The sequence below is a fragment of the Delphinapterus leucas genome, chromosome 19 (genome assembly GCF_059928025.1).
Source record: "Delphinapterus leucas isolate spDelLeu-1000000601 "Yukka" chromosome 19, BTC_Dleu_Yukka2, whole genome shotgun sequence".
NCBI lineage: Eukaryota > Metazoa > Chordata > Mammalia > Artiodactyla > Monodontidae > Delphinapterus > Delphinapterus leucas.
In genome coordinates this window covers 18,276,121-18,297,982 of record NC_143147.1, presented here as the reverse complement: position 1 = coordinate 18,297,982, position 21,862 = coordinate 18,276,121, and the positions used below count along the sequence as shown (strand labels likewise).

Below are 21,862 nucleotides of genomic sequence, written 5' to 3'. Positions count from 1 at the left end.
TTTTAAAAAAAGAAGAAGAAGAAATGAGCTCTCAAGCCGTGAAACAACATGGAGGAAACTTCAATGCAAATGACTAAGAGAAAGAAGCCAATCTGAAAGGGCTACATCGTGTAAGATTCCAACTATATGACATTCTGGAAAAGGCAAAACTATGGAGACAGTAAAAATATCAGTGGTTGTCAGAGGATGAGGGGAGGGAGGGATGAATAGGCAGAGCACAGAGGATTTTAGGGCAATAAAACTATTCTGTGACACTATAATGGTGAGTACATGCGGTACGTTTGTCCAAACCCATAGAAGGTACCACACCAAGAATGAACCCTAATGTAAACTATGGACTCTGAGTGATAACGATGGGTCAAGGTCATCAACTGAAGCAAATGTCCCACTCGGGAGGGTGGGGTGCTGATAATAGGGGAGGCTATGCGTGTGTGGGGCAAGTGGGAGTAAAGAGTAAAGAGGGGTAAATGGGAAATCCTAACCTTTTGCTCAGTTTTGCTGTGAACCTAAAACTGCTCTAAAAAATAAAGTCTATTAAAAAAATAGTGTCCCTCATTTGGGTTTGTCTGATGTTTCCACGTGATTAGATTGGGGTCATGCATTCCTGGTGGGAATCCTGCCCCTCGTTGGTGATGCTATTTTAATCCTTTGGTCAAGATGTAGCCTGATTCTCCTCCTGTATCGTTACCCTTTCCCCCACCTGCTACTAATAAACAATCTGTAAAGAGACACTTTAAGAGCATGCCAATATCTTTCCCCTCATCAAAAATCTCCCCCTAAACTTCACATCCAATGTTGAGTTTTGCCCACAGGCTGCCTTCCTGTCGGCCGCCCCTCACTGTCTGTTTTTTTTTTTTTTTTTGCGGTACGCAGGCCTCTCACTGTTGTGGCCTCTTCCGTTGCAGAGCACAGGCTCCGGACGCGCAGGCTCAGCGGCCATGGCTCACAGGCCCAGCCGCTCTGCGGCATGTGGGATCTTCCCAGACCGGGACACGAACCCGAGTCCCCTGCATCGGCAGGCAGACTCTCAACCACTGCGCCACCAGGGAAGCCCCCCTCACTGTCTTTGTTTCTCCAGTTAGGACATTACGTAGGAGCAGGTTAGCCTCCGCTTCCGGTCCAGTCCAGTGTCGCTCTCCTGGCCAACACCCAGCCTTCCTGATCTGACCCGGGTTCGAGTCCCTTGTTCACAGCCCATCTCATGTGTGGCAGCCAGACCTTCCCACAGCGAGTGGGACTCTGGGAGACTCGTCTCACTTCCTGTCCTGCAAATCTTCTCTTTCTCACAGCTGCTACCATAGCCCCAGGCTAGGTCAAAAGGACCAGCCACCCTGGGTGGTGAGGCCAGGAGCTCTCTTCCCCCCAGCAGGCCTCAGGGGCTGCGGATGGTGAAATCTCACCTTCGAGGCTGCACTGGGCTCAGTAGAGACCTGCAGTAAGATACCGAGCGGTTAGGGCAGCTGCTTTGAGGTTGGGAGGCTGGGAGCCCACAGGAAGTGACTTGGTGCAGAGCTGATGCGTCTTTACCCCGGCACCCATCCCGGGACGGGAGCTGCAGGCTGGCGAGGCTGGGGGCATGTCCGCGGAGTGCGGGGAACCTGGGCCCGAGGGGCTTCAGGGCTGGTCCCCGGGGCCAGGCGGGCACTCAGGGGCCATGGGCTCAGGTCCGTGCCCCTCTCCATCCACGCCCACCCCCTGGAGCCTGCCCCGCTGGAGAGCTTACGTGGCTGCTGCCGTGCTCTGCTACATCAACCTCCTGAACTATATGAACTGGTTCATCATTGCAGGTGAGGAAGGGGACGGGCATCCTGGGCGGCACTTGCCCATCTACCCGCTGGCTGCCCTGCCACCAGCCAGCGCTGTGTATCCACAGTGGCCTTCTGTCCAGCAGACTTTCTTCTTGTGCAGCACATCCCTGCTATTCTTACCCCCCGCCTGGTTTCAGCCCGGCCTGAAATGGGGGAGGGCCAAATGAGTTCCCAATCCAGCCCCAAACTGTATATGCACCCAGGTGTGGGTGCACAATGGTGGTGGGTGGGTGAGGACAGCAGGGAGGACTGGGACTCCAGCAAATGCCTGGTGGTTCTGGGTGGAATGTCGGGGTGAGGTCGTGGAGGACAGGGTGGCCTGGCCCTGCTCCCAAGCAAGAACTAGCTGGCTGGTTGTTTCTGGGGGCATCAGGCTGCATGCAAACTTTGCACATTCTGCCTTCCTTCCTTCCACAGCAGGTAGGCCCCAGGGCTCAACCTGCTGTGTCATCATGTCACTCACTCATGCACTTATTCATTTGTCCATTCATTCATTCAAGATTCAGCCTTTTCTCTCTTGATCGCGGATTCCTTCAAGATCGACTGAGCACTATGGGCCTTGGGGACACTCTGGTGGGCCTTGGGGACCCAGGGGAGGGGAAGTCAACCTTGTAGCTCCTGAACTCAGGAATGAGCCTCATGGGGCAGAGGGACAGAGGAGCCTGGGGAGCTCCGAGGAGGTGCTTGCAGCAGGCGGGGCCCTCCTCCGAGGCCAGGGTATGGATTCAGCAGTTACCAGCTCACAGCTGTGGAATGAATGGGCCTGGGGTTGCAGATAGCACCAGACCCAGTGGGTGCGTCTGTCTTTGAGGAGCTCAGAGGCATACAGGACACGCGTAGAAGTGGCTCTAATCCAGGACAGACTCGGGAGAGCATCATTTGGGCAGCCCCAGGATGAAAAACTGAGGGTTCCGACAGAAATCACAGAGGAGGGGCATATGGTTTGGGTCTTGAAGGCTGAAAAAATCGGTAAAGCAGGGAATGGGGTCAGGCAAGGGCGTTCAGAGAGAGGGGTCGGCGTGAGCCAGAGCACATGGGGCCCAAGTGCATGCTCTGATCAGGAGAGGAGCTGGGGGAAGCGGTAACTTATTCTAAAAGGGTGTTTGGGGCTGGATCATAGGTTTCTTGGGGGCCAGGCTGGGAGCTTGCACTTTCTGCTGAGGCCGTGGGGAGCAAGTGGGAAGACTGTAGTCAGAGTTGAGGCCCTGATGGAGGCAAGAGGAGATGCGGAGGTCAGTCAGAGGCTACCACTAGGATTAGACTGGAGCTGGGGAGGCATGAGTTGGACTGGGGGTGGAGGGCATGAAGGGAAGAGGAGGGGGCAACCAGGCGTGTGGAGCTCTTTCAGTCCCGCAGGCTGGGATCCCTGCTTTCCTGGGAGGCCGCTGGCTGGGCTGTCAGTCCCTGAGTCCTCCCGGCCTGAGGCACTTTCCCCGATGGGAATTCCTCTGGCTGTGTGAGTAGCAAGGCTGTGGTTATTGGGCTGAGGGAGGCCAGGGGAAGTGAAACCCCACAGAGTGCCTGGGGACGGTTGGAGCAGGTGATTGTCAGCCACAAGAATTCTCTGGTGTGAAGCAGGTCTTTGGGAGGCCAGAGGGACAGATGAAAGATAAAAACAAGGCTGGGACTTCCCTGGTGGCACAGTGGTCAAGAATCCACCTGACAATGCAGGGGACAAGGTTTCAGCCCTGGTCCGGGAAGATCCCACATGCCGCGGAGCAACTAAGCCCGTGCACCACAACTACTGAGCCTGCGCTCTAGAGCCCAAGAGCCACAACTACTGAGCCCGAGTGCCAGAACTACTGAAGCCCACATGCCTAGAGCCCGTGCTCCACAACAAGAGAAGCCACCGCAATGAGAAGCCCACACACCGCAACGAAGAGTAGCCCCAGCTCATCGCAACAAGAGAAAGCCGCGCACAGCAATGAAGACCCAACGCAGCCAAGAAAAACAAAGAAAAACCAAAAAACAAAAGACAAGGCTGGCTCCGCACTGGGGCCCTGCCTGCCTGCAGAGCAGCGCAGGACTAGGGGGAGCCCAGGAGCAGTCAAAACAAGGGGCTGAGTCCCAGTCCCCCAAATGAGTGCGAATATAGAGAATTTTTACTTAGCCATTTACTTTGTTTACCTGTGTTGTCTCTTGCCAATGAATATGTCTAATTCGTGTAAGTAAAAGTATTAAAAGGGAAGGAGAGACATACAAGTTGGTATCTGGACGTGCGGCAATTGGGTACAAAGTGAATATCAGAACAAAACCCTCTCACTTTTCTTCTCTGTTTCTTCCATCTTTTTCACCCACTGGCTGGTCTTACAGGTATGGATGTGAGGCTTTCTTCTCCATCGTGGGGGTGTTTCTGCAGGGCTCCATTTGTGACTCTGGGTGGGAGGGTAGACTCAGCTCCCCTAATTTCAGCTGTACAGCCATAGGTGGCTGGAGCCTCTGTTTCTCCATCTGTATAATGGGGACAGTGATACTGAGGGCACTCAGCCATCTCATAATTCAATCAAAGTGATGACAGGGCCAGAGCTTCACAGCTCAGATGAGCAGGTGCCTGGGACCATGACTAACTCTGAAGTACCACCAAGGGGCTGAGGGGATTTTGGCCTAGCAATCTCTTGGAGGGGCTTCAGAGCAAGAGCCTGCCACCCTCAGGGGCCAAGGTCAGACCTAAGTGGGACCTAAGTGGGACCCTCTGAAGCTCTCACGGGCATTCCATGTTTGTGTGTTCATGCCTCTGGAAGAACATGCTTGTGTGTGCATGTGTGCAGGCCAGGGCACATATGCCTTTGCATGTACATGCTCATGCATGTATATGTATGTCTATGAATGTCTGGAGTTTGTATACAAGCAGGGCTGCACAATCCCAGGGACTTTCATTTACACTGTAGTCTAAGTGAATGGCTGCCGTCACTATGACTATGACGTGAATGGCAGCCCTGCACGTGTGCAAATGCATGCATGCCTGTGCGTGTGTCTTTACGTGTACATCTCAGTGTACGTATGTCCGGGTGTACGAGACTGGGCTTACACGCCTGTGAGTGCAGGCTCCTGTATGTGTATGTCTCGGTGCCTCTGGGAGTATACGCCTCTGGGTGTGCCTGTTTGTATGTAGCTGTGTGGATCTGCATGTCTGTGTGACTGCATGACTAAGTGTCATGCTTGTGCATGAATGTGTGTGTATATCTGTGCCTTTGGGATGTGCTGGCTCCTGTATGTGTGTGTGTGTGTGTGTGTGTGTATGTGTTTGTGTGCATGTGTGGGAGAGAGGGGAAGAGAACAGTGGGCCCGGGTGCCACGCCGGTGCTGTGCTGGTCGGCTGCAGGCCTGTCCCAAATGCAGGGGCAGCTGCCCTTAGAGGCCTGGCAGGCAACTTCCCATTTCCTGAGCACTGTCCGTCTGCCCACAGGAGTCCTGCTGGACGTACAGAAGTTTTTTCAGATCAGTGACAGCAATGCTGGTTTGCTTCAGACAGGTAAGGAGGGAATCCCCAGCCTGGGGCCCTGGGCTCATGCTGGGTGGGGGTCTTTCAGCAGGTCCTGTTCTGTGTCCATTTCCAGCTGCTGGGAAGTGGGTGCCAGGCTGAGCCTCACTGAGTCCCTTGGCACAGAGGATGGGTGGTATTTGGGTGGGAGGGGGAAGGAGGCAGCACAGGCTGAGATCTGGTGCCTGAACAGCCTCTTAGGGTTTGAGGGTAGGAGCTGTGGAAGAAGCAGCGGGAGCCAGAGCTGGAAAAGGCTCCCGAGTGGAGTTGCTCACTCATCCTTCACATCTGTTAAGCTCAGCTTTGTAGCCGGGGTTGAGAATTTCTGACGTGTGCTTTCCTCTCATGGACCTGATCACTAGGACACAGACAGACAGACAGTGGACTTCCCTGGCAGTCCAGTGGTTAAGACTCTGGGCTTCCATTGCAGGGGGCATGGGTTCGATCCCTGGTTGGGGAACTAAGATCCCACATGCCTCGAGGAGCAGCCAAAAAAAATGTAAAAAGGTAGACAGAGACACGTACCCCGCCCATGGGCTCAGGTGGGGTCTGGGCCCACTGGGGCCTACATTCCAGCAGTGGGGAGCAGCCACACCTCCCATTCCAAGGTTGCGGTGGTTGGGGTCACAAGACATTAACTTTTCCCCAATGTCTGGATGGCGACACACCATGCACACGCACATGTATGCACACACTGTCACAACACAGGATACACGTGTGTGTTCTTTGCAGTTTTGAGAGAATTCATGTACAGATCAAGCCCGTATATTTCTTTCCTAAAATAGATCTGCCTGAGAACAAGCATCTGGCTCTTTTTTTCCCACCTCCCCTTTAATACTCACCTGTCCACTATTTAAAAAATATATTTATTTATTTATTTGGCTGTGCCAGGTCTTAGTTGTGGCATGTGGGATCTAGTTCCCTGACCAGGGATTGAACCCGGGCTCCCTGCGTTGGGAGTGTGGAGTCTTAACTGCTGGACCACCAAGGAAGTTCCTGTCCACCATTTTTGGCAGGAAAATACACCTATCCCCATTCTGAGTTTTACTAGGTATAAAAACCTCCAGGGTACTAGACAAAGGGACCCCTCATGGCTGTTTGGCTTCTGTTGATGAGGCCCTGGAACGGGTCAGAGAGAGCATCGGTAGAAACCAGTTGGGGATGCTTCCTCCAGGCTACAAACCTGGGGATGGCAAGTCGCCAAGCCTTATCTAGCTGTCCCGCTCGTGTGTGACAGTCTACTATTTATCTACGATTGAAAATTCAGAAGTGAGATGGTTGTCTTAGGGATGGGTATCAACACATTTATTTCAACTAAAAAATGAAGCCAACATTTTAATATCTTTTCTTTTTTTTTTTTTTTTTTCTTGCGGTACGTGGGCCTCTCACTGTTGTGGCCTCTCCCGTTGCGGAGCACAGGCTCCGGACGCGCAGGCTCAGCGGCCACGGCTCACGGGCCCAGCCGCTCCGCGGCATGTGGGAGCTTCCCGGACCGGGTCGCGAACCTGTGTCCCCTGCATCGGCAGGCGGACTCTCAACCACTGCGCCACCAGGGAAGCCCTTAATATCTTTCTTACAGACAACCAGTCTGATCTGTCCTACTGATTTGGCAAATGAGGATTGGCTTTGCCCATAAGCCTTTATGGTAGACATTTCCCGTAAACTGAATGAGCTTAATCTGCAGCCTAAGGATTTGGATGAAAATATAGTTTAAAACATACAATCATGCTGGAAATCACATCCTTCTCAACTATTTAAACTTACGATAAAAATGCCTCAGCTGAAAACATGGAAAAGGGTACACAGTTCTGTAAACCGAGGCACCGAGCAAAAGAGGTAGATCACTGGTTAGACCACCGTATTTTCCAATTGCTCCTGTCTTGGGGCTGAGGCCGGCAGCTGGTGCTTATCTTCCAGTCATATTGTAGCCAAAGGGACTCTGTGTCTCGGTTCAATACCCACAACCTTCTAGATTAAACAGATAATGGAATCTGAGTCAATATTTGGTTCTTACCATGGTGAACAGGATTATTACTACAAAGCCCCTGATAAGTGAGTTGTGGGGAGGGAGAAGTTTGTGTGTATGAGAGAGAGCGGGGGGAAGCCTGTGAACACGGGGACGTGCTTGTGAGTGTGTAGTGGGGAATGTGCGTGTGCGTGTGAGTGTGTGTGTTTGAGATTGGATGAAGGGAAGGGGTTTCTCTGCAGAAGCAGCCCAAAGAGGTGTGTGGAAAGGGCAGTGGGCTTGGAGGCCTGACGACCAGGCTTGTCCCCAGTGACCTCAGGTGAGTCTTTTCACCTTTCTGGGTCACCGTGCAATGGCCCTAAGACCCACCCTGCTGTCTGTCTGAAGGGTGGTAGACTGGAGGAAACCGATGACTCAGAGGGCACGGTGTAGCTCTAAGAGTGGGGTGGAAGGTGGGGGGAAGCAGTGGTCAGACACCCCTCGCCCCACCGCTATGGGACAGAGAAGCTGCTGGAGTTAGTTAACTGATTTACAATATTTAAAACGAACACTGATGTGGACCTTACCGTGTGCCAGGTGCTAGTCTAAGGGCTTAATAACATTAACTCATTTAATCTCACAACAGTCCCACGAGGCAGGGATTATTATTATGCCCATTTTACGGATGATGAACCCGAGGCACAGAGAGGCTATGGGGCTTGCTGAAGGTCACACAGCTGGTAAGTGACAGAGCTGGGATTCAAATCCAGGTAGCTGCTTATAGAGTCCTTCTCTGAACCCTGTGCTCCTTAATTACTCCCACCTTGTCACAGAAATGATTTTAATCTGGAGAGTGAAGGCGTGCCTGCCTTCCACTTAGGGGCAGGCTTCTCCATCCCAGGAGATCTGCAGGTTTAAGGTGTTTATATCCTGTAAAGGATCCCTACCCCAAATCTCATAAAAGTATGAGATTTGGGGAAATATTTTATAAGCTTTAGGTAAAGAAGATGTGCATTAACAAGACACAAAATGACTCCCCCCAGAGGAAGATTGATAAATTTGACTACATCAAAGCTAAATTCTTCTGTATGATGGTGATTGAAACTATAAGTGCAATTAGCAATAATAATAGATGACATTTGTTGGGCATTTACATAAAGCCCGTCACTGCCTTTTATATGCTTTATTTTATTTAATCGTCCCCATAACCTTATGGGGGAAGTACTATTACTATGGTACTCTGTAGTTGATAAAAGGAAAACAGGAGAGTTGAGGATTTTGTCCAGTCACACAACTAGGAAGTGGTAGGGTCAGGATGTGAGCCCAGGTATTCAGTAGCAGAATTTGCATTTTAAATCCTTAAAACAAATATAAAGGACTGGGATAAAATTATCCACAAAGAGCCCGATAGAAAAATAGAGGATGTGAACACAGAGCTGCTACTCAGCCTCACTTGGAAAAAGAACAATGCAGGTTAAAACGTCAGCGAGACGCCATTTGTGTTTCAACCATTAAATGAACAAAAATAAATCGATTGATCCTAGCAAGTGTCAGCAAGCAATATACATACTTCTATTCAAGTGTAAATTGATACAGCCTTTTTGGAGGCCTATTTTGGCAGTAGTTATTATATATTTAAATGCTGTTCACACCAGAGACCTTTCTCAGCGGAGGATTAGGTCAAACCATATTAAACTGCCGTTTTTGTAGGTTAAAACTGGCTTAATTTCCGCAATTGCCTACGGCTCAACCCACTAATAGAGCGGGTCAGGGCAAAGTGGGAGGGGCTGGAACCTGAGCTGGGACGAATCTGGACATTCATTGGGCTCAGGAAATGTCAATCATCTGTGCTCCTGCATGAAGCCGCAGACGCTGGGCGGGGCCCCCCAAAGCCTAAGGCCCTTGGGTGGTGGGACGGGGTGGAGGAGGGTCGGACCTTGCCCAGGTCACCTGGCGGCTCTCGGAGGCAGCGGAGGAGGGTGGAGGAGATTTTATTTGAGGAACAGAAGCAGTGAAGGTAGTTATCCACGTGGTATAGTCATGCAAAAACGTGGCAGTTTCTTTGTCTTCGCAGAATAGCAAACGCATTCACTAATCCAGTCACCAATTCATAAGCGTTTAGTACTTTAAAAAACTGTATAAATACAACTGCAGCGTCAGGGGAATGTTTTACCTACTTAGGAAGACCAAATCTTTTCCAGCCTCCAGGGGCCGCTGGTTTATAATCACTGTGCCCATTCTAAACCGTGCTCGTCAGCTTGGAGCAGGCACCTGGCCCGCACCCCGCCCCCTCTTGCCTTCCACGCCCTGCCTCCTGCAGGGGCTTGAGAGCAAAGTCCCTGTGAGTTCTCCGAGAGACAGGGCCCTGGCAGCTCCACGCCGGGCTCTGTGTTCACTTCTGTCTCACGTTTACACGGCCTGGGAGGGGGATGTTGACTTCTCCACTGCTGGGCTGGTGCTCAGAGAGGTGGAGTTAGTAACCCAAGGCTGCACAGTGAGCAAGCAGCAGAACTGAGATTTGAGTCGGGGCCCTGCCCCCACCCTTCCCTCCCAGTCCCCCTGACTCTGGGCAGTGGTGGGGATTGGATTGGGGGATTCACCTTATCTTTTCCTCCTCCCAGCCTCCACCCACTGCCAAGCTTGTGGTGTCTGAGCCGGTCCCTTTTCTGGGCCTGCTGGACCCATCTGCCTCCCGCCCCCACCCCCCCTCCGGCTTTGTTGAGCCGGGGATGCATGCTGCCCCCTGCGTGTCTCCTTCAGTCTTCGTCGGCTGCCTGCTGCTGTCTGCACCCGTGTTTGGCTACCTGGGCGACCGACACAGCCGCAAGGTGACGCTGAGCTTAGGTATCCTGCTCTGGTCAGGAGCAGGCCTCTCCAGCTCCTTCATCTCCCCCCGGGTAGGTACCCTCACCCCTTCCCAGGCCCCCGGAGGACCCTCCCCCACCTTCTTCCTCCCTGATCCAGCCCCAGCAGAGCTGCTTCTGCTCCATTGCAGGCTCCAGGCTGGCTCGGGGATTGTCTTCTAAGGGCTGAGAGAGGGGCCTTCTGAACAGGCTGTTGGACTTTCTTAACAGGGGCCTTCCTCTCTGGCATCTCCCGCTGCTGCCCATGGCTTCACTTCCGCCCGACTGTGCTGGGGCTGGGGGTGAGGGTAACTGCTACTGTCTGTGGGACCTGGCCTGGTTAGCACAGATGATGCCCAGGAAGAGGGCTACTCAGGGCAGGGGGTTGGGGGTGGCTGTGGACACCAGCAGGGAGCACCCGTGTGGTTTGGGGAGCCTGGACTGGGAGGATAATGAGGTGTCTGGAGCCCTGATCTCCCTCTCCTCCCCTGGGGCACGTGTCACCAGGTGCCCTCGGGTCCCTCTGACAAATCCTCAGGTCCCCTTGCCCTGAGGGTGATTTCTGGAACTCACTGCAGTCTTGTGCCTGTTTGCCCAGTACTCCTGGCTCTTCTTCCTGTCCCGGGGGGTGGTGGGCACTGGCACTGCCAGCTACTCCACCACTGCGCCCACTGTCCTGGGAGACCTCTTCGTGAGGGACCAGCGAACCCGAGTGCTGGCCATCTTCTACATCTGTATCCCTGTTGGAAGGTTGGTATTACCCTGGATCCACTTCCCTGGGTGCTAAACTGAGGCCCAAAGGAGTCAGAACAGGAGCCGGGCTGGGTGGAGGAGACATCAGAGCAGAAAGGCTTGGAATCCCAACTCTACCCCTTCCTCACTGTGTCACTTTACCTCTCTGAACCTCAGTTTCCTCATCTGTAAATGGGGCCAATAACACGAACTGACAGGCTATGGTGGGAGTTAGAGATACGTAATGAGGACGCTCCCTACATGCTAGTACACTCCAGGAAGGGGTGAGAAATAGCGACGCAGCAGTGTGGGCTGCACAGGGAGGGGCCAGCCCTGGGAGGGGAGGCAGACAAATGTCTTAGGGTTGGGCCATGCACTCCATAGTGGGGTAGGACAGAGTGGGTTTTGCAGTCAGGCCCCTGAGCTCTGACTCAGGTTTCCTGAAATCTCCTGATTTGGGCAGGGCTGAGACTTGGGGAGGTGGGGTGGGAGGTGGGGTGGGTGGTCCCCAGATAGAGAGACAGTGGATGTTTGGGATGGGCCTGGAGCCAGAGGTCACCTGTGACTTGACCAAGGGCAGTGGACATCTGGGCCTCACGTGGCTCACTTTTCCCAGTGAAAAAGGCAATGAGCTGCAGAGAGCTGGCTCCCTGGGGTCGGGGCACCCCGGCTCAGGCTGGCCTTGGGGCCTCAGGGCTGCCTCCCTTCCCTCACTGCCCATTTCCCCTGCCCCCTGTCGCAGTGGTCTGGGCTACGTGCTGGGGTCGGCTGTGACGGAGCTGACCGGGAACTGGCGTTGGGCCCTCCGAGTGAGTCCAGCTTCCTTTTCTTCCCTCCGCTTTCCCCCTGGGCCGGCAGGGACTTTCCAGCCTCCAGTGGCCTTTGCCCCTTGGCACGGTATCTGGCGCCATGGGGGGTGTTCAGACATCAGCAGCTCAGACATTTGGGGCGTCCTGTGGACCACGGCCTCTGGAAGTCGTGCCCCTGGTTCAAATCCCAGCTGCTCAGTTTGCTAGCTTGCAAGTCACCTCCCTATTGGGGGCCTCACTTTGCCTATCTGTAGAGTGGGGGAGTAAAGTCTACCTTATGGAATCTTGAGGATTAATGAGACAAGGGATAGGACGACACTAGGGCAGGGCTGGTGTGGCAGATGGAGGTGTGGGCCTGGAAAAGGGACAGTTATTGGGGCAGCAAGTACTCAACAGTCAGGGTCAGTGTAGTCAAGCCTCCAGGTCTCAACCATGTCAGGTTCACAGGTCCCAATAGAGTAGTGTCTGAATAGGACAGACAGGTGTTAAGTCAAACCCCAAGGGGACCTGCTCCCCAGAGAGGCTGTCCTCTCAGGGGTGAGGGGGTGAGAAACAGTGGTTTGTCAAGCTCTGGGTATAACCAGCTCCCAGGAAGTGAGTCCCTCCCCAGCCTGGACCACAGAGTTCAGTCACTGCCAGGATCTCCTGGGTCACAGGAGTGTGTGGTCCTGAGCTTCCTGGGCCCTCCTGTCCCCAGATCATGCCCTGCCTGGAAGCCGTGGCCTTGATCCTGCTTATCGTCCTGGTTCCAGACCCACCCCGGGGAGCTGCTGAGAAGCAGGGGGTGGTGACTGTTGGGGGCCCAAGGAGCACCTGGTGTGAGGACGTCAGATACCTGGGGAGAAAGTGAGTGTCCCTGCCCCTCCCTGCATGTCACTGAAAACCCCTCTGTCTGCCCCGGCATCACTGACTTCCTTCCCTACACCTCCAGAGAACCCTCCCCGACTGCCCCAGTGTTCACAACCCTCTTCCTTCTCTGAGCTCCCACTCACCAACTGAGATGCCCCTCCCCCACTCGGAGGCCCCCTCCACCTAGCCATGTGACGGAATACGGGCTGGGAGAGAGGGAGGAAGACACTGTGAGCTCCAGCCTTGGCTCTGCCCTGCCTTATCCCAGAGTGACCTGAGACTTGGAGCCTCACTTCCCTCATTTATTCAGTGGACATAGTTCTCCAGCTTTGCCGGCTTCTCAGGGTCACTGGGAAGATGCCCGAGTGAATCACTCACCTCTCTGAGCCTCACGGGAAAGCATCCCTCCTCTGTTCCAGGCATGGTCGGGGAGGCAGACAGGAGTCACCCACATGGGCGGGTCTCATGATTTACCAAAATATGGGGCACGGGCAGGACCCCACACCCTTTGTTACAGACCCACGGGACGAGTGGAGGGCGCTCAAAGGAGGGTGGGGCAGCACAGACAGCTTGCTGGAGAATGTGATGTTGAATTTGGGTCCGTCAGGCTGGGGAGACTTGGTCAGGCAGAGAGGAGGGAGGAAGGAACAGCAGGAGGGAAGGTGCGGAGGTGGGAGGGGCAGGCTGCTTAGGGAGTGTAGGATCTGGAGCCACCTGAGTGCCCAGGAGAGGGGGGAGTGGGGCGGTAGGAGGCCCCCGCAGCCCCAGCCCTTTCCCGGGTCGAGCCGGATCATCTTCTCTTACAGCTGGAGTTTTGTGGGGTCGACCCTTGGAGTGACAGCCATGGCCTTTGTGACTGGAGCTCTGGGCTTCTGGGCCCCCAAGTTTCTGTTCGAGGCCCGTGTGGTACACGGGCTGCAGCTTCCCTGCTTTCGGGAGCCGTGCAACAGCCAGGACAGGTGAGGAGGGACGTCTGGGTGCCCGGCTCAGGGGGGCTCTTGATGCAGAAGTTCTCAGGAGGTTCTGAGCCCCCAGATTCAGCCTCTGTGGGCTCATGGACCTCTGGGCAGACACCGGGACTTGGGGGCCCGCTGGCAGGTGGCAGACCTGGTTTTAGCTTGGGCAGAGCCCCTGCTGCTCTGAGCGGCCACAGGCAGCTCCCTTGTTCTCTCTGGGCCCCAGTCCCTGTCTTTCTGCTCTTGGGCTGCTATGGGGGTCCAGAAAGCACTTGCAGGTGGGTGAGGCTTCTGTGGGGCCTGTCCTTCAGAGGGACCCGTAGTGTGAGGTCGTCCCATTCTACAGATGGCAAACTGAGGCACTGGGATGCTTCATTACTTCTCTGGCTTAGGGATTTCACACATGCATTTGTATGTTCTCTGCCTCATTTGAGGCGCTGACAGTCCTGGGAAAGCTGCTCTTCTCACCCTGCTGTTCTCCTGTCCCCCCAGCTGACCCTGTTCTCCAGGGGCTCCGTGACCTCCTGATGGAGCGGGCATGTCTAATCCTCTCTTATTTGCTTCCTCCTTCTCCCTACTGATGCTTTCCAGTCTCCTTGAGGACCCCTTCTCCTCCCTGATCCTGCCCCGATGGGTTTCTCAGAGTTCCTCAGGGCTCCGTGTTCTCCCCTGAGGCCTCAGTGACACTAGTTCTCTGCCGGCAGCATTGACATCCCTTCTCCCCAGCCTCCTCTCTTGCCTCTGCCTCCCTCCCTGATGCCCAGGGAGAGCTTCGTGTCATTTCCAGAATGTCCCCTGCTCCGTCATTTGTCTCTGCCTTTGCCCAAGCTGTGCCCTTTGCCCAGAGCTACCTTCCCTTTTCTCATCATTACTTCTTATAAGCTTTAACTTTAAGTTCAGGCCCTATTCTAAGCCCTTTACATGAAAAACCCTCTGAGGTTTTATAATAATAAACCCTAGTATTCGTGTATTACAAACGAGGAGGCGGAAGATCAGAGAGGTTAAACAAATTGTCCAAAGTCACACAACTCGAGGAGCAGAGCCAGGATTCAAACCCATCTGACTCCAAAGCTTCTGCTCTTGAGCTCCAGGTACTGTTGCCTCTGGAGACTGCTTGGTGCTGTTAATTGGCTTGAACATCTCCCCACCAGCTGGCGTACAGTGGGTGCTCGAGCAGCATCCAGTAAGTGAATGAATGAATGAATGCATCAAAGGATACTGTGATTTTTTTTTTGCCACACCAAGCAGCATGCAGGATCTTAGTTCTCTGACCAGGGATTGAACCCATGCCTCCTGTAGTGGAAGCGTGAACTCCTAACCACTGGACCGTCAGGGAAGTCCCAGGATATTGTGATGTTTATCCTGGCTCTACAGCTAGATTCTTGGATCTCCCCAGAGGCAAAGACTGAGTCCTAAAAGTCCCACTGCAGCTTGAAAAAGTGGGGAAAAACCAGGTCTCCATCCCACTTCAGGCATTGACTGGCTGTCTGTTCCTGGGCCAGTGATTTCCCCATTGTCTGCTTCAGCTTCTTCCTCTAACTCAGCTTATTCCCAGAACCTGGCTGAGAAACTGTGTTAGGGTCCTGGGGCTGATGGAACGAATGACCACACACTTGGTAGCTTCAAACAACAGAAACTTTTCCCATAGTTCTGGAGGCCAGAAGTCCATTATGGTTTCGCTGGGCCAAAACCAAGTTCAGCAGGGCCACACTCTCGCTGGCGGCTCTTGGGGAGAATCCTTCCTTGCCTCTTGCAGCTTCTGGTGGCTGCTGGCGGTCCTTGGTTGTGGCCGCATCACTCCAGGCTCAGCATCCACGGTCACGTTGCCTTGTCCTCTATGTCTCAGATCTCCCTCTGCTTCCCTCTTACAAGGACGTTTGTAATTGCATTTAGGGCCCACCAAAAAATTGGAGGATAATCTCCCTACCTCAAGAACATTAATGTAATCACATCTACAAAGTCTGTTTTGCCATATAAGGGAATATATTGTCACAGGTTCCTGAGATAGATGTCTTGGGTTGCGGGGCATTATTCAACCTACCACAGGGTCCTGGTGTTCGGGTTCTGCACAGACCCTAGCTGTTAATACACCCTCCATAGTTAGGATAAGCCCGCAGGTGAGGGTGGGGCGGGAGCAGGAAGCTGCAGGACACAGGATTCTAGCTCAGCCAGAGGGAGAACTTCCAACATACAGAGCGGGGCCCAGACGGAAGGGGCAGCATTAGGGTAATGAGCTTCCCATCCCTGGGGGCATGTAAGTAGGAGTTGGATAGCTGCTTGCCAGGGCCATTTTACAGAGGGTCAGCATAGAACTTGCAGGCTTTAAGGACCCTCTTGGCTCAGAGTCTGATTCTGGGAAGGCTTTGTGGGGGTGGGGACATTTCGTGGTAGGTGTGTCCTCTGGCCACACCTCTGCTCAGGGGCACTGGGGGTCCCCCATCTACACCGCCTGTTTGAATAAGCAATCCTAAGTCTTAGAAAGGTCTCGAGACCCTGCCAAGGCTGGCTCAGACTGGGACTCAGAGGTAGATAGCATTCATCCGGGATTTGGGGTCACTTGACTGGGCTGAGCCGGAGCCTGGTACAGCTTGCAAGGCTAGGAAGGTTCGGTGAGCACCTTTAAGCTGCCTAAGGACACACATGCTTTGTTTGGAAGCAGAGGGCCAGGAGACCCTGGCTCTGCCAATGTGGGGCTGTGTGGCCTCGGACAGGTCTCTGCCCTCTCTGGGCTTTACACAATCTCCTATAAACCAAGGGGATGGGGCAGGGAAATAAACCCATTAGTCCTCAGCCTGTGGGACGGACATTTCACAGAAGTTATTTAGGGGAGAGGTAGTTTTTTGTGGCACTCAATTTGTCAGTAACCATAGTCTTGCGTCTGTCATGTTCTTACCTCTTGGTGGGAGCCATGGAGGTAATATCAGGCACCTGGCACTTTTGGAAAGGTTTGGGTCTGGGAGGGGATCCTGGCCAGGTGGAGAATGGTGGGTGGGGGCAGTGGTGCTCCAGGCCAAGGGAAGAGTGTGGGCCGAGGCAGGGAAGCCAGAAAGTGTAGGGTGAGTTTAGAGAATTTCCAGTCATTTGTGCAGAGTGAGGGAAGGAGAAAAGAGGGGAGGTTACACAGGTCAGCAGGGGCCAGTCCTGCAGTGCTGGCTGGGAGCCTGCCCTGAGGACAACAGGGAGCCATTTAGGGGCTGGAAAGGTCCTAGTTACCTTCGTTTTTTCAAGAGTTCACGCTAGTCAGTCTCAGCATCCCTTTGGGCTTCTTTAAAAGGAGGCTTGGGGGACTTCCCTGGTGGTCTAGTGGTTAAGAATCTGTCTTCCAATGCAGGGGACGTGGGTTCGATCCCTGGTTGGGAAACTAAGATCCCACATGCCGTGGGCAACTAAGCCCGCATGCCACAACTACTGAGCCACAACTAAAGAGCCCACGTGACGCAACTAAGACCCGACACAGCCAAAAATAAAATGAATAAATATTAAAAAAGGAGGCTTGGGCCCATCCTTTGGGCTAGACCAGGAGGATGAAGGTGTATATTCACATCCTGTTGCTTAGTAGCTGGGTAATCTTGGACTCAACCTTTCTTTCTTTCTTTTTTTTAAAAATATTTTGTTTATTTATTTATTTGGCTGCACTGGGTCTTTGTTGAGACACGCGGAATGTTCGTTGCCACGTGTGGGATCTTTGTTGTGGTGTGCAGGATCTTTAGTTGCAGCATGCGAACTCTTAGTGTGGCGTATGGGATCTAGTTCCTTGACCAGGGATCGAACCTGGGACCCCTGCATTGGGAGCACGGAGTCATAGCCACTGGACCACCAGGGAAGTCCTGGCCTCAACCTTTCTTAACCTCACCTGTTTCAGCTGTCCACCTGGGAATTCTGGGAGAGATCAGTGAGCCATTTGGTTAATATCTCTTGTTCCAGGCTCTATGCTCCCAGCCTAGAGTCAAGAAAGTAAACCGAACCTGGTTTCTGTTCTCCAGGAATTCACAGCCTAGTGAATAACCTTGATGATAGAGACATGGAAGATGCTATGGGAACTGAAGGGGGTGAACAAATCAGCAGAGGGACAAGGGAAAGCATCCTCAAAGAGGGGACCTTTGTGATGGGTCTTGAAGGATGCATAGGAGTTCGGTAGGTAGAGAAACCAGTGAAGGGTGTTCCAGATGGAAGAATAAAAGTATGAAGTGGAGACAGCAACTAGTCTGGAGACTGAGGAGGATGGAATTGGGGTTTGTGGTTGAGGTCACCCAGAGTCAGATCATGAAGGACCATGTATACCACAATGAGCTGGAACCAAATCTGGTGGGTGTTTAAGAGCTGGTGGAGAATTTTAGGCAGGGAGTGGGCAGGGGCATAGTCAGATCTGTGTTCTAGAAAGCATCCTCTGGGGGACCTGTATGGAGGTTGTCCTAGAAGGACAGCTTTCTACAGGAGGGAGGTGCAAGAGGGACCAAGTGGAGTTGAAATGGGTCTAGGAGTAGGTGGCAAAGGTAGTGAAGTTAAGAGGGGGCTACTTGAGAGGTGTTCAGAAACAGAGAGTCGAAGGATGGACTCAAGGAGGGAGGGTGTGTGGGACTTCACTGGCAGCCCAGTGGTTAAGACTCCGTGCTTCCACTGCTGGGGGCATGGGTTTGACCCCTGGTTGGGGAACAAAGAAAAAGAGAGAGAGGGAGGGTGTGTACAATGCCGGTGTATCATAGGAGCTCGATAAATAAATGCTCACTTACCTGCATTCCATTAGTATTGGGGCCTGGAAGGCGAGAAGGTTGGGGCCAGTGTGGGACTGTAGAATTAAGATTTCTGAGTGGGGCAGTTTTAGGTGGTGAAACAGTGGAGGAGATTGCTGGCAATGAGGCAGGCTGGGAGCTGGGGTGCTAGGAAGATCACCCACATGGCCAGTGGCATCCCCAGGATGAGGCAGGAAAGAGGATGGGAAGGGTAGGGGAGTACGTGGATCCCAGAGCAGGGTCCCAAGGACCCACGAGCATTGGTTAGGAGGGAGGGGAAGGGGCCCACAGCCACACTCTCTGTAGGTACCTGATCACGCACTGGGGGGTAGGCGGCCGGACCCCTATCCTGACGCCACCGGCTGACCAATCCCTCTCTGCTCTTTTCCATCAGCCTGATTTTTGGGGTACTGACTGTTGTGACTGGCCTTGTTGGGGTCATCCTGGGAGCAGAGGCTTCAAGGAGATACAAGAAAGTCAACCCAAGGGCTGAGCCCCTCATCTGTGCTGCCAGCTTGCTTGCTGCAGCCCCCTGCCTCTACCTGGCTCTCATCCTGGCCCCGACTACCCTCCTGGCCTCCTATGTAAGTGAGGGCCCCTTTGGAGGTGGGAGTGGGGTGAGGTGGGTAGGGAACTCCTGTTTCACATAGGCTTACACTGTGCCAGGTCTTCACGTACATTACATTTATCCTTCCGGGTGGAGCTTTGTTATCCCCATTTAACAGATGAGTAAACTGAGGCTTACCAAGAGTAACACAGCTAGGGGCAGAACTGGGATTTGAGCCTAAGCCTTTCTGAAGTGTGTCCTCTGAGCTCCTGGTTAATACTTTGATTGGAGATAATGAGACCCCTTTATTCCCAGGACATGTTTTGAGTCCAAGAAGAAATAGGGTAATTCTCCCCAGGTTACAGATGACGAAAGTGAGGTTCAGATTGGCCATAGCCAGTGCGGACACTGCTTTAAAGGTGACGGTATTAAGGATACCATATCTTCCAGATCCATATCCCATCACATCCCTTCATGTGCCTCACACTCCGGTTATACCAGTGACAGGTGCTCACATCTCCCAGCCTTTGCTTGTGTCCATTCCCTCCGCCAGGGGCACCATTCCCCTCTTCTGTGCATCCTGAAGTCGTTCTGCTGTAAGACCCAACTCAAAGGCCACCTCCTCCAAAACCTTCCCAGACTACCCTATGCTCACATCAGAATTCACTGGGGCTCCGTGCATGTTTGGGTCTCATCAGGCGTCCTGGTGTATCCATATCCATACATACACACTTATATGTGTGCTGCTGTATCCCTGGCTCTCCAGAGCCCTGGCCCTGGTTGTCCCACCTGATGGGAAGCAGCCACTGATACTGGGAAGATGGCGCCAGCCTAGCCCCAGCTAGACTGGTTCAAGCTTCCTACCCCTCCACTCCCACTCCCTGGTCCTAAGGCCCTGGGGACCCACCACTGTGGACATGGAAGCCCCTGCATGTGTGGGTGGGGTTCACAGAGCAGGCTGGACTCAGAAAGCAAATCAATAACAGCTTTATTGTTCCCTGACCAGTTTGAGTGGGTCTCTCCCCCATGACCAGACCCCATAGCTTTTCTTTCTTTTTAAATTTTTTACATTTAATTTTATTTATTTATCTTTGGCTGCATTGGGCCTTGGTTGCTGCGCGCGGGCTTTCTCTAGTTGCAACGTGCGGGCTTTCTCTAGTTGCAGCGAGCAGGGGCTACTCTTCGTTGCAGTGGGTGGGTTTCTCATTGCGGTGGCTTCTCTTGTTGCTGAGCTTCAGTAGTTGTGGCACGCGGGCTCAGCAGTTGTGGCACGCGGGCTCAGCAGTTGTGGCTCGCGGGCCCTAGAGCGCAGGCTCAATAGTTGTGGTGCACAGGCTTAGTTGCTCCGTGGCATGTGGGATCTTCCTGGAACAGGGATTGAACCCGTGTCCCCTGCATTGGAAGGCGGACTCTTAACCACTGCGCCACCAGGGAAGCCCCCACCGTAGCTTTTCCAGTTACACTCATGGAGCCCAGTCTCATTTAAATCAAAACTTTTGTTCTACTTCCAAATAAAGCTTCTATCCAGGTCCAGAAAATTGCACTGGGGAGAGGGGGAGCTCTACTCGGTTGGATTCTCCTTGCTCCATCTCTGTCCTTTGTCCCCAAGACCATGGCTCCCCCGGGATCCTGACCGCTCCAGGGTTGGGCAGGCCAGCAAAGATGACCAGAAATGGGCCAGGTGTTATCGGTGTCTGGCGTTGTTTTGCTGACTGTCAGTGCCCTCCTTGTGGTAGATGCCCAGATGTTGGCTGACTCCTCTCTTGGGAGCACTTTTGTGGGTTCTGGGGGCCTCGGGCCCCAGCATTTGCATTGTCCAATTCCCTGGTGCAGGAGACATCGTCACCTGTGTACTGTCGCAGCTTCCCTCCGCTCCTTTCCAGGGTTGCCCTTCCAGCTCTTCCTCCTGGGCCCTGTCGCCCCAGGCAGGCACCCCATGGGGCTCCCCTCTTGTGACCCTCAAGCCTGTCTCCTCTCCATGGTTTCTGTTTGACCCCTGGATGTGCTCAGGATGTAGCTGCCCCTACTGCTGCCCTTGTACATCCTCCTGTTCCCAGGTGACATGTGTTGGGGTGTCCTGAGGATGCTCTTTGTAGATGCACCCCAGGTGGCCCTGGTGTAGGAAAGTGCATTTTTTTGGCATCCAGCCAGGGAGAAAGCCCAGTGTCCTTCCTGACAGGCACTGCGCTTTCTGTGGGTGGGCCACCCGAAGCCCCTCACTCAGCTTTCTCACTCTTCAAATAAATCCTCCCCAGCCTGGGTCTCCAGCCTTCTTCTGTATAAGCTGGGGGGCCACATGGGATGGTTCCCTTTCTCTCTCTGAGTCCGGAGGTGTGTCTTGTGCCTCTTTTAAGGTGTGGGTGCTTCTCACCAGTGTCGTCAGCCTTGGTTGGGTTTCCGCTGAAGTTCCTGGGGAATAGACAAGTCCTGTTAACATTCCTTTCTGCACGTGCTCTTATTTAGTCCTCACAGTGCCCTCCTCGGAAAGGGTTTTTCTCATCCCCACTTGACAGATGGGAAAACTGAGGCCCAGAGACAGCAACACAAAGAGTAGGACAGATAAACCTCTAACGCAGCTCCGCAGACTCCAAATCTCTGTCCTTCATGCCGCACTGACCCTTGTCACCCCCATGGGAAAGAAACAGAGGCTGGCGTACACCAGGCACTAATAAATACCTTAATGCTTATTGTCTGAGGGAGTGACTGGGACCGTCATCTCCAGCTGGTGGGGACTGAATGGGCCTGACCTTGCAGGGAGGCTGAGACCTGGGCAGATGGAGGCCCCATTTAAGGCCTGTCACTGCATTGGCTGGGCCCGCGGACCACCTGCCAGTTCCACTTCTGCCACTGTCTTGCTTGGCTCTGGGAAGCAGCTCCTTGGCTGTGTTTTGGGGACACAGCTGTCCCCCGCCCCATAGCCTGGCACATCTCCAGAGCTGGATGGCTCATCTAGAAATGACATTGCATCTTGGCTGACAAAGCCAGCTGGAGAATCTCTTCTCTAGGCCGGCCCTGGGATGCGAGGGACTGCGGGGCAGGAAGGCTGGCAGGGCTGGGATGTGTCCATCGTCCAGTGCTGGGAAGCTGCTCCTCTTTGTGGCTCATGTTTGGGCTGGGCAGGATCCCCAGCGACCAGAGCTCTAGCCTTCCAGAAGTGGTGCG

At 53.7% G+C, this 21,862-nt stretch overlaps 1 protein-coding gene across 3 annotated transcripts in view; it reads left to right on the top strand.

The window, feature by feature from the left end:
- Nucleotides 1-487: 487 nt before the first annotated feature.
- Nucleotides 488-21,862, top strand: part of SPNS3 (SPNS lysolipid transporter 3, sphingosine-1-phosphate (putative)) — a 48,825-nt gene continuing 27,450 nt past the window's right edge. The window contains exons 1-9 of one of the 3 annotated variants that reach the window (XM_030763291.2): nt 1,674-1,787; nt 5,215-5,280; nt 7,881-7,974; nt 9,995-10,131; nt 10,676-10,827; nt 11,552-11,618; nt 12,316-12,464; nt 13,274-13,426; nt 18,548-18,737. In XM_030763291.2, the coding sequence (XP_030619151.1) occupies nt 5,260-5,280; nt 7,881-7,974; nt 9,995-10,131; nt 10,676-10,827; nt 11,552-11,618; nt 12,316-12,464; nt 13,274-13,426; nt 18,548-18,737 (963 nt within the window). In that variant the 5' untranslated portion in view covers nt 1,674-1,787; nt 5,215-5,259. Of the gene's footprint in view, nt 1,788-5,214; nt 5,281-7,880; nt 7,975-9,994; nt 10,132-10,675; nt 10,828-11,551; nt 11,619-12,315; nt 12,465-13,273; nt 13,427-18,547; nt 18,738-21,862 lie in introns of all 3 variants that reach the window. The other 2 variants (XM_030763290.2, XM_030763289.2) reach the window with 2 other exon arrangements.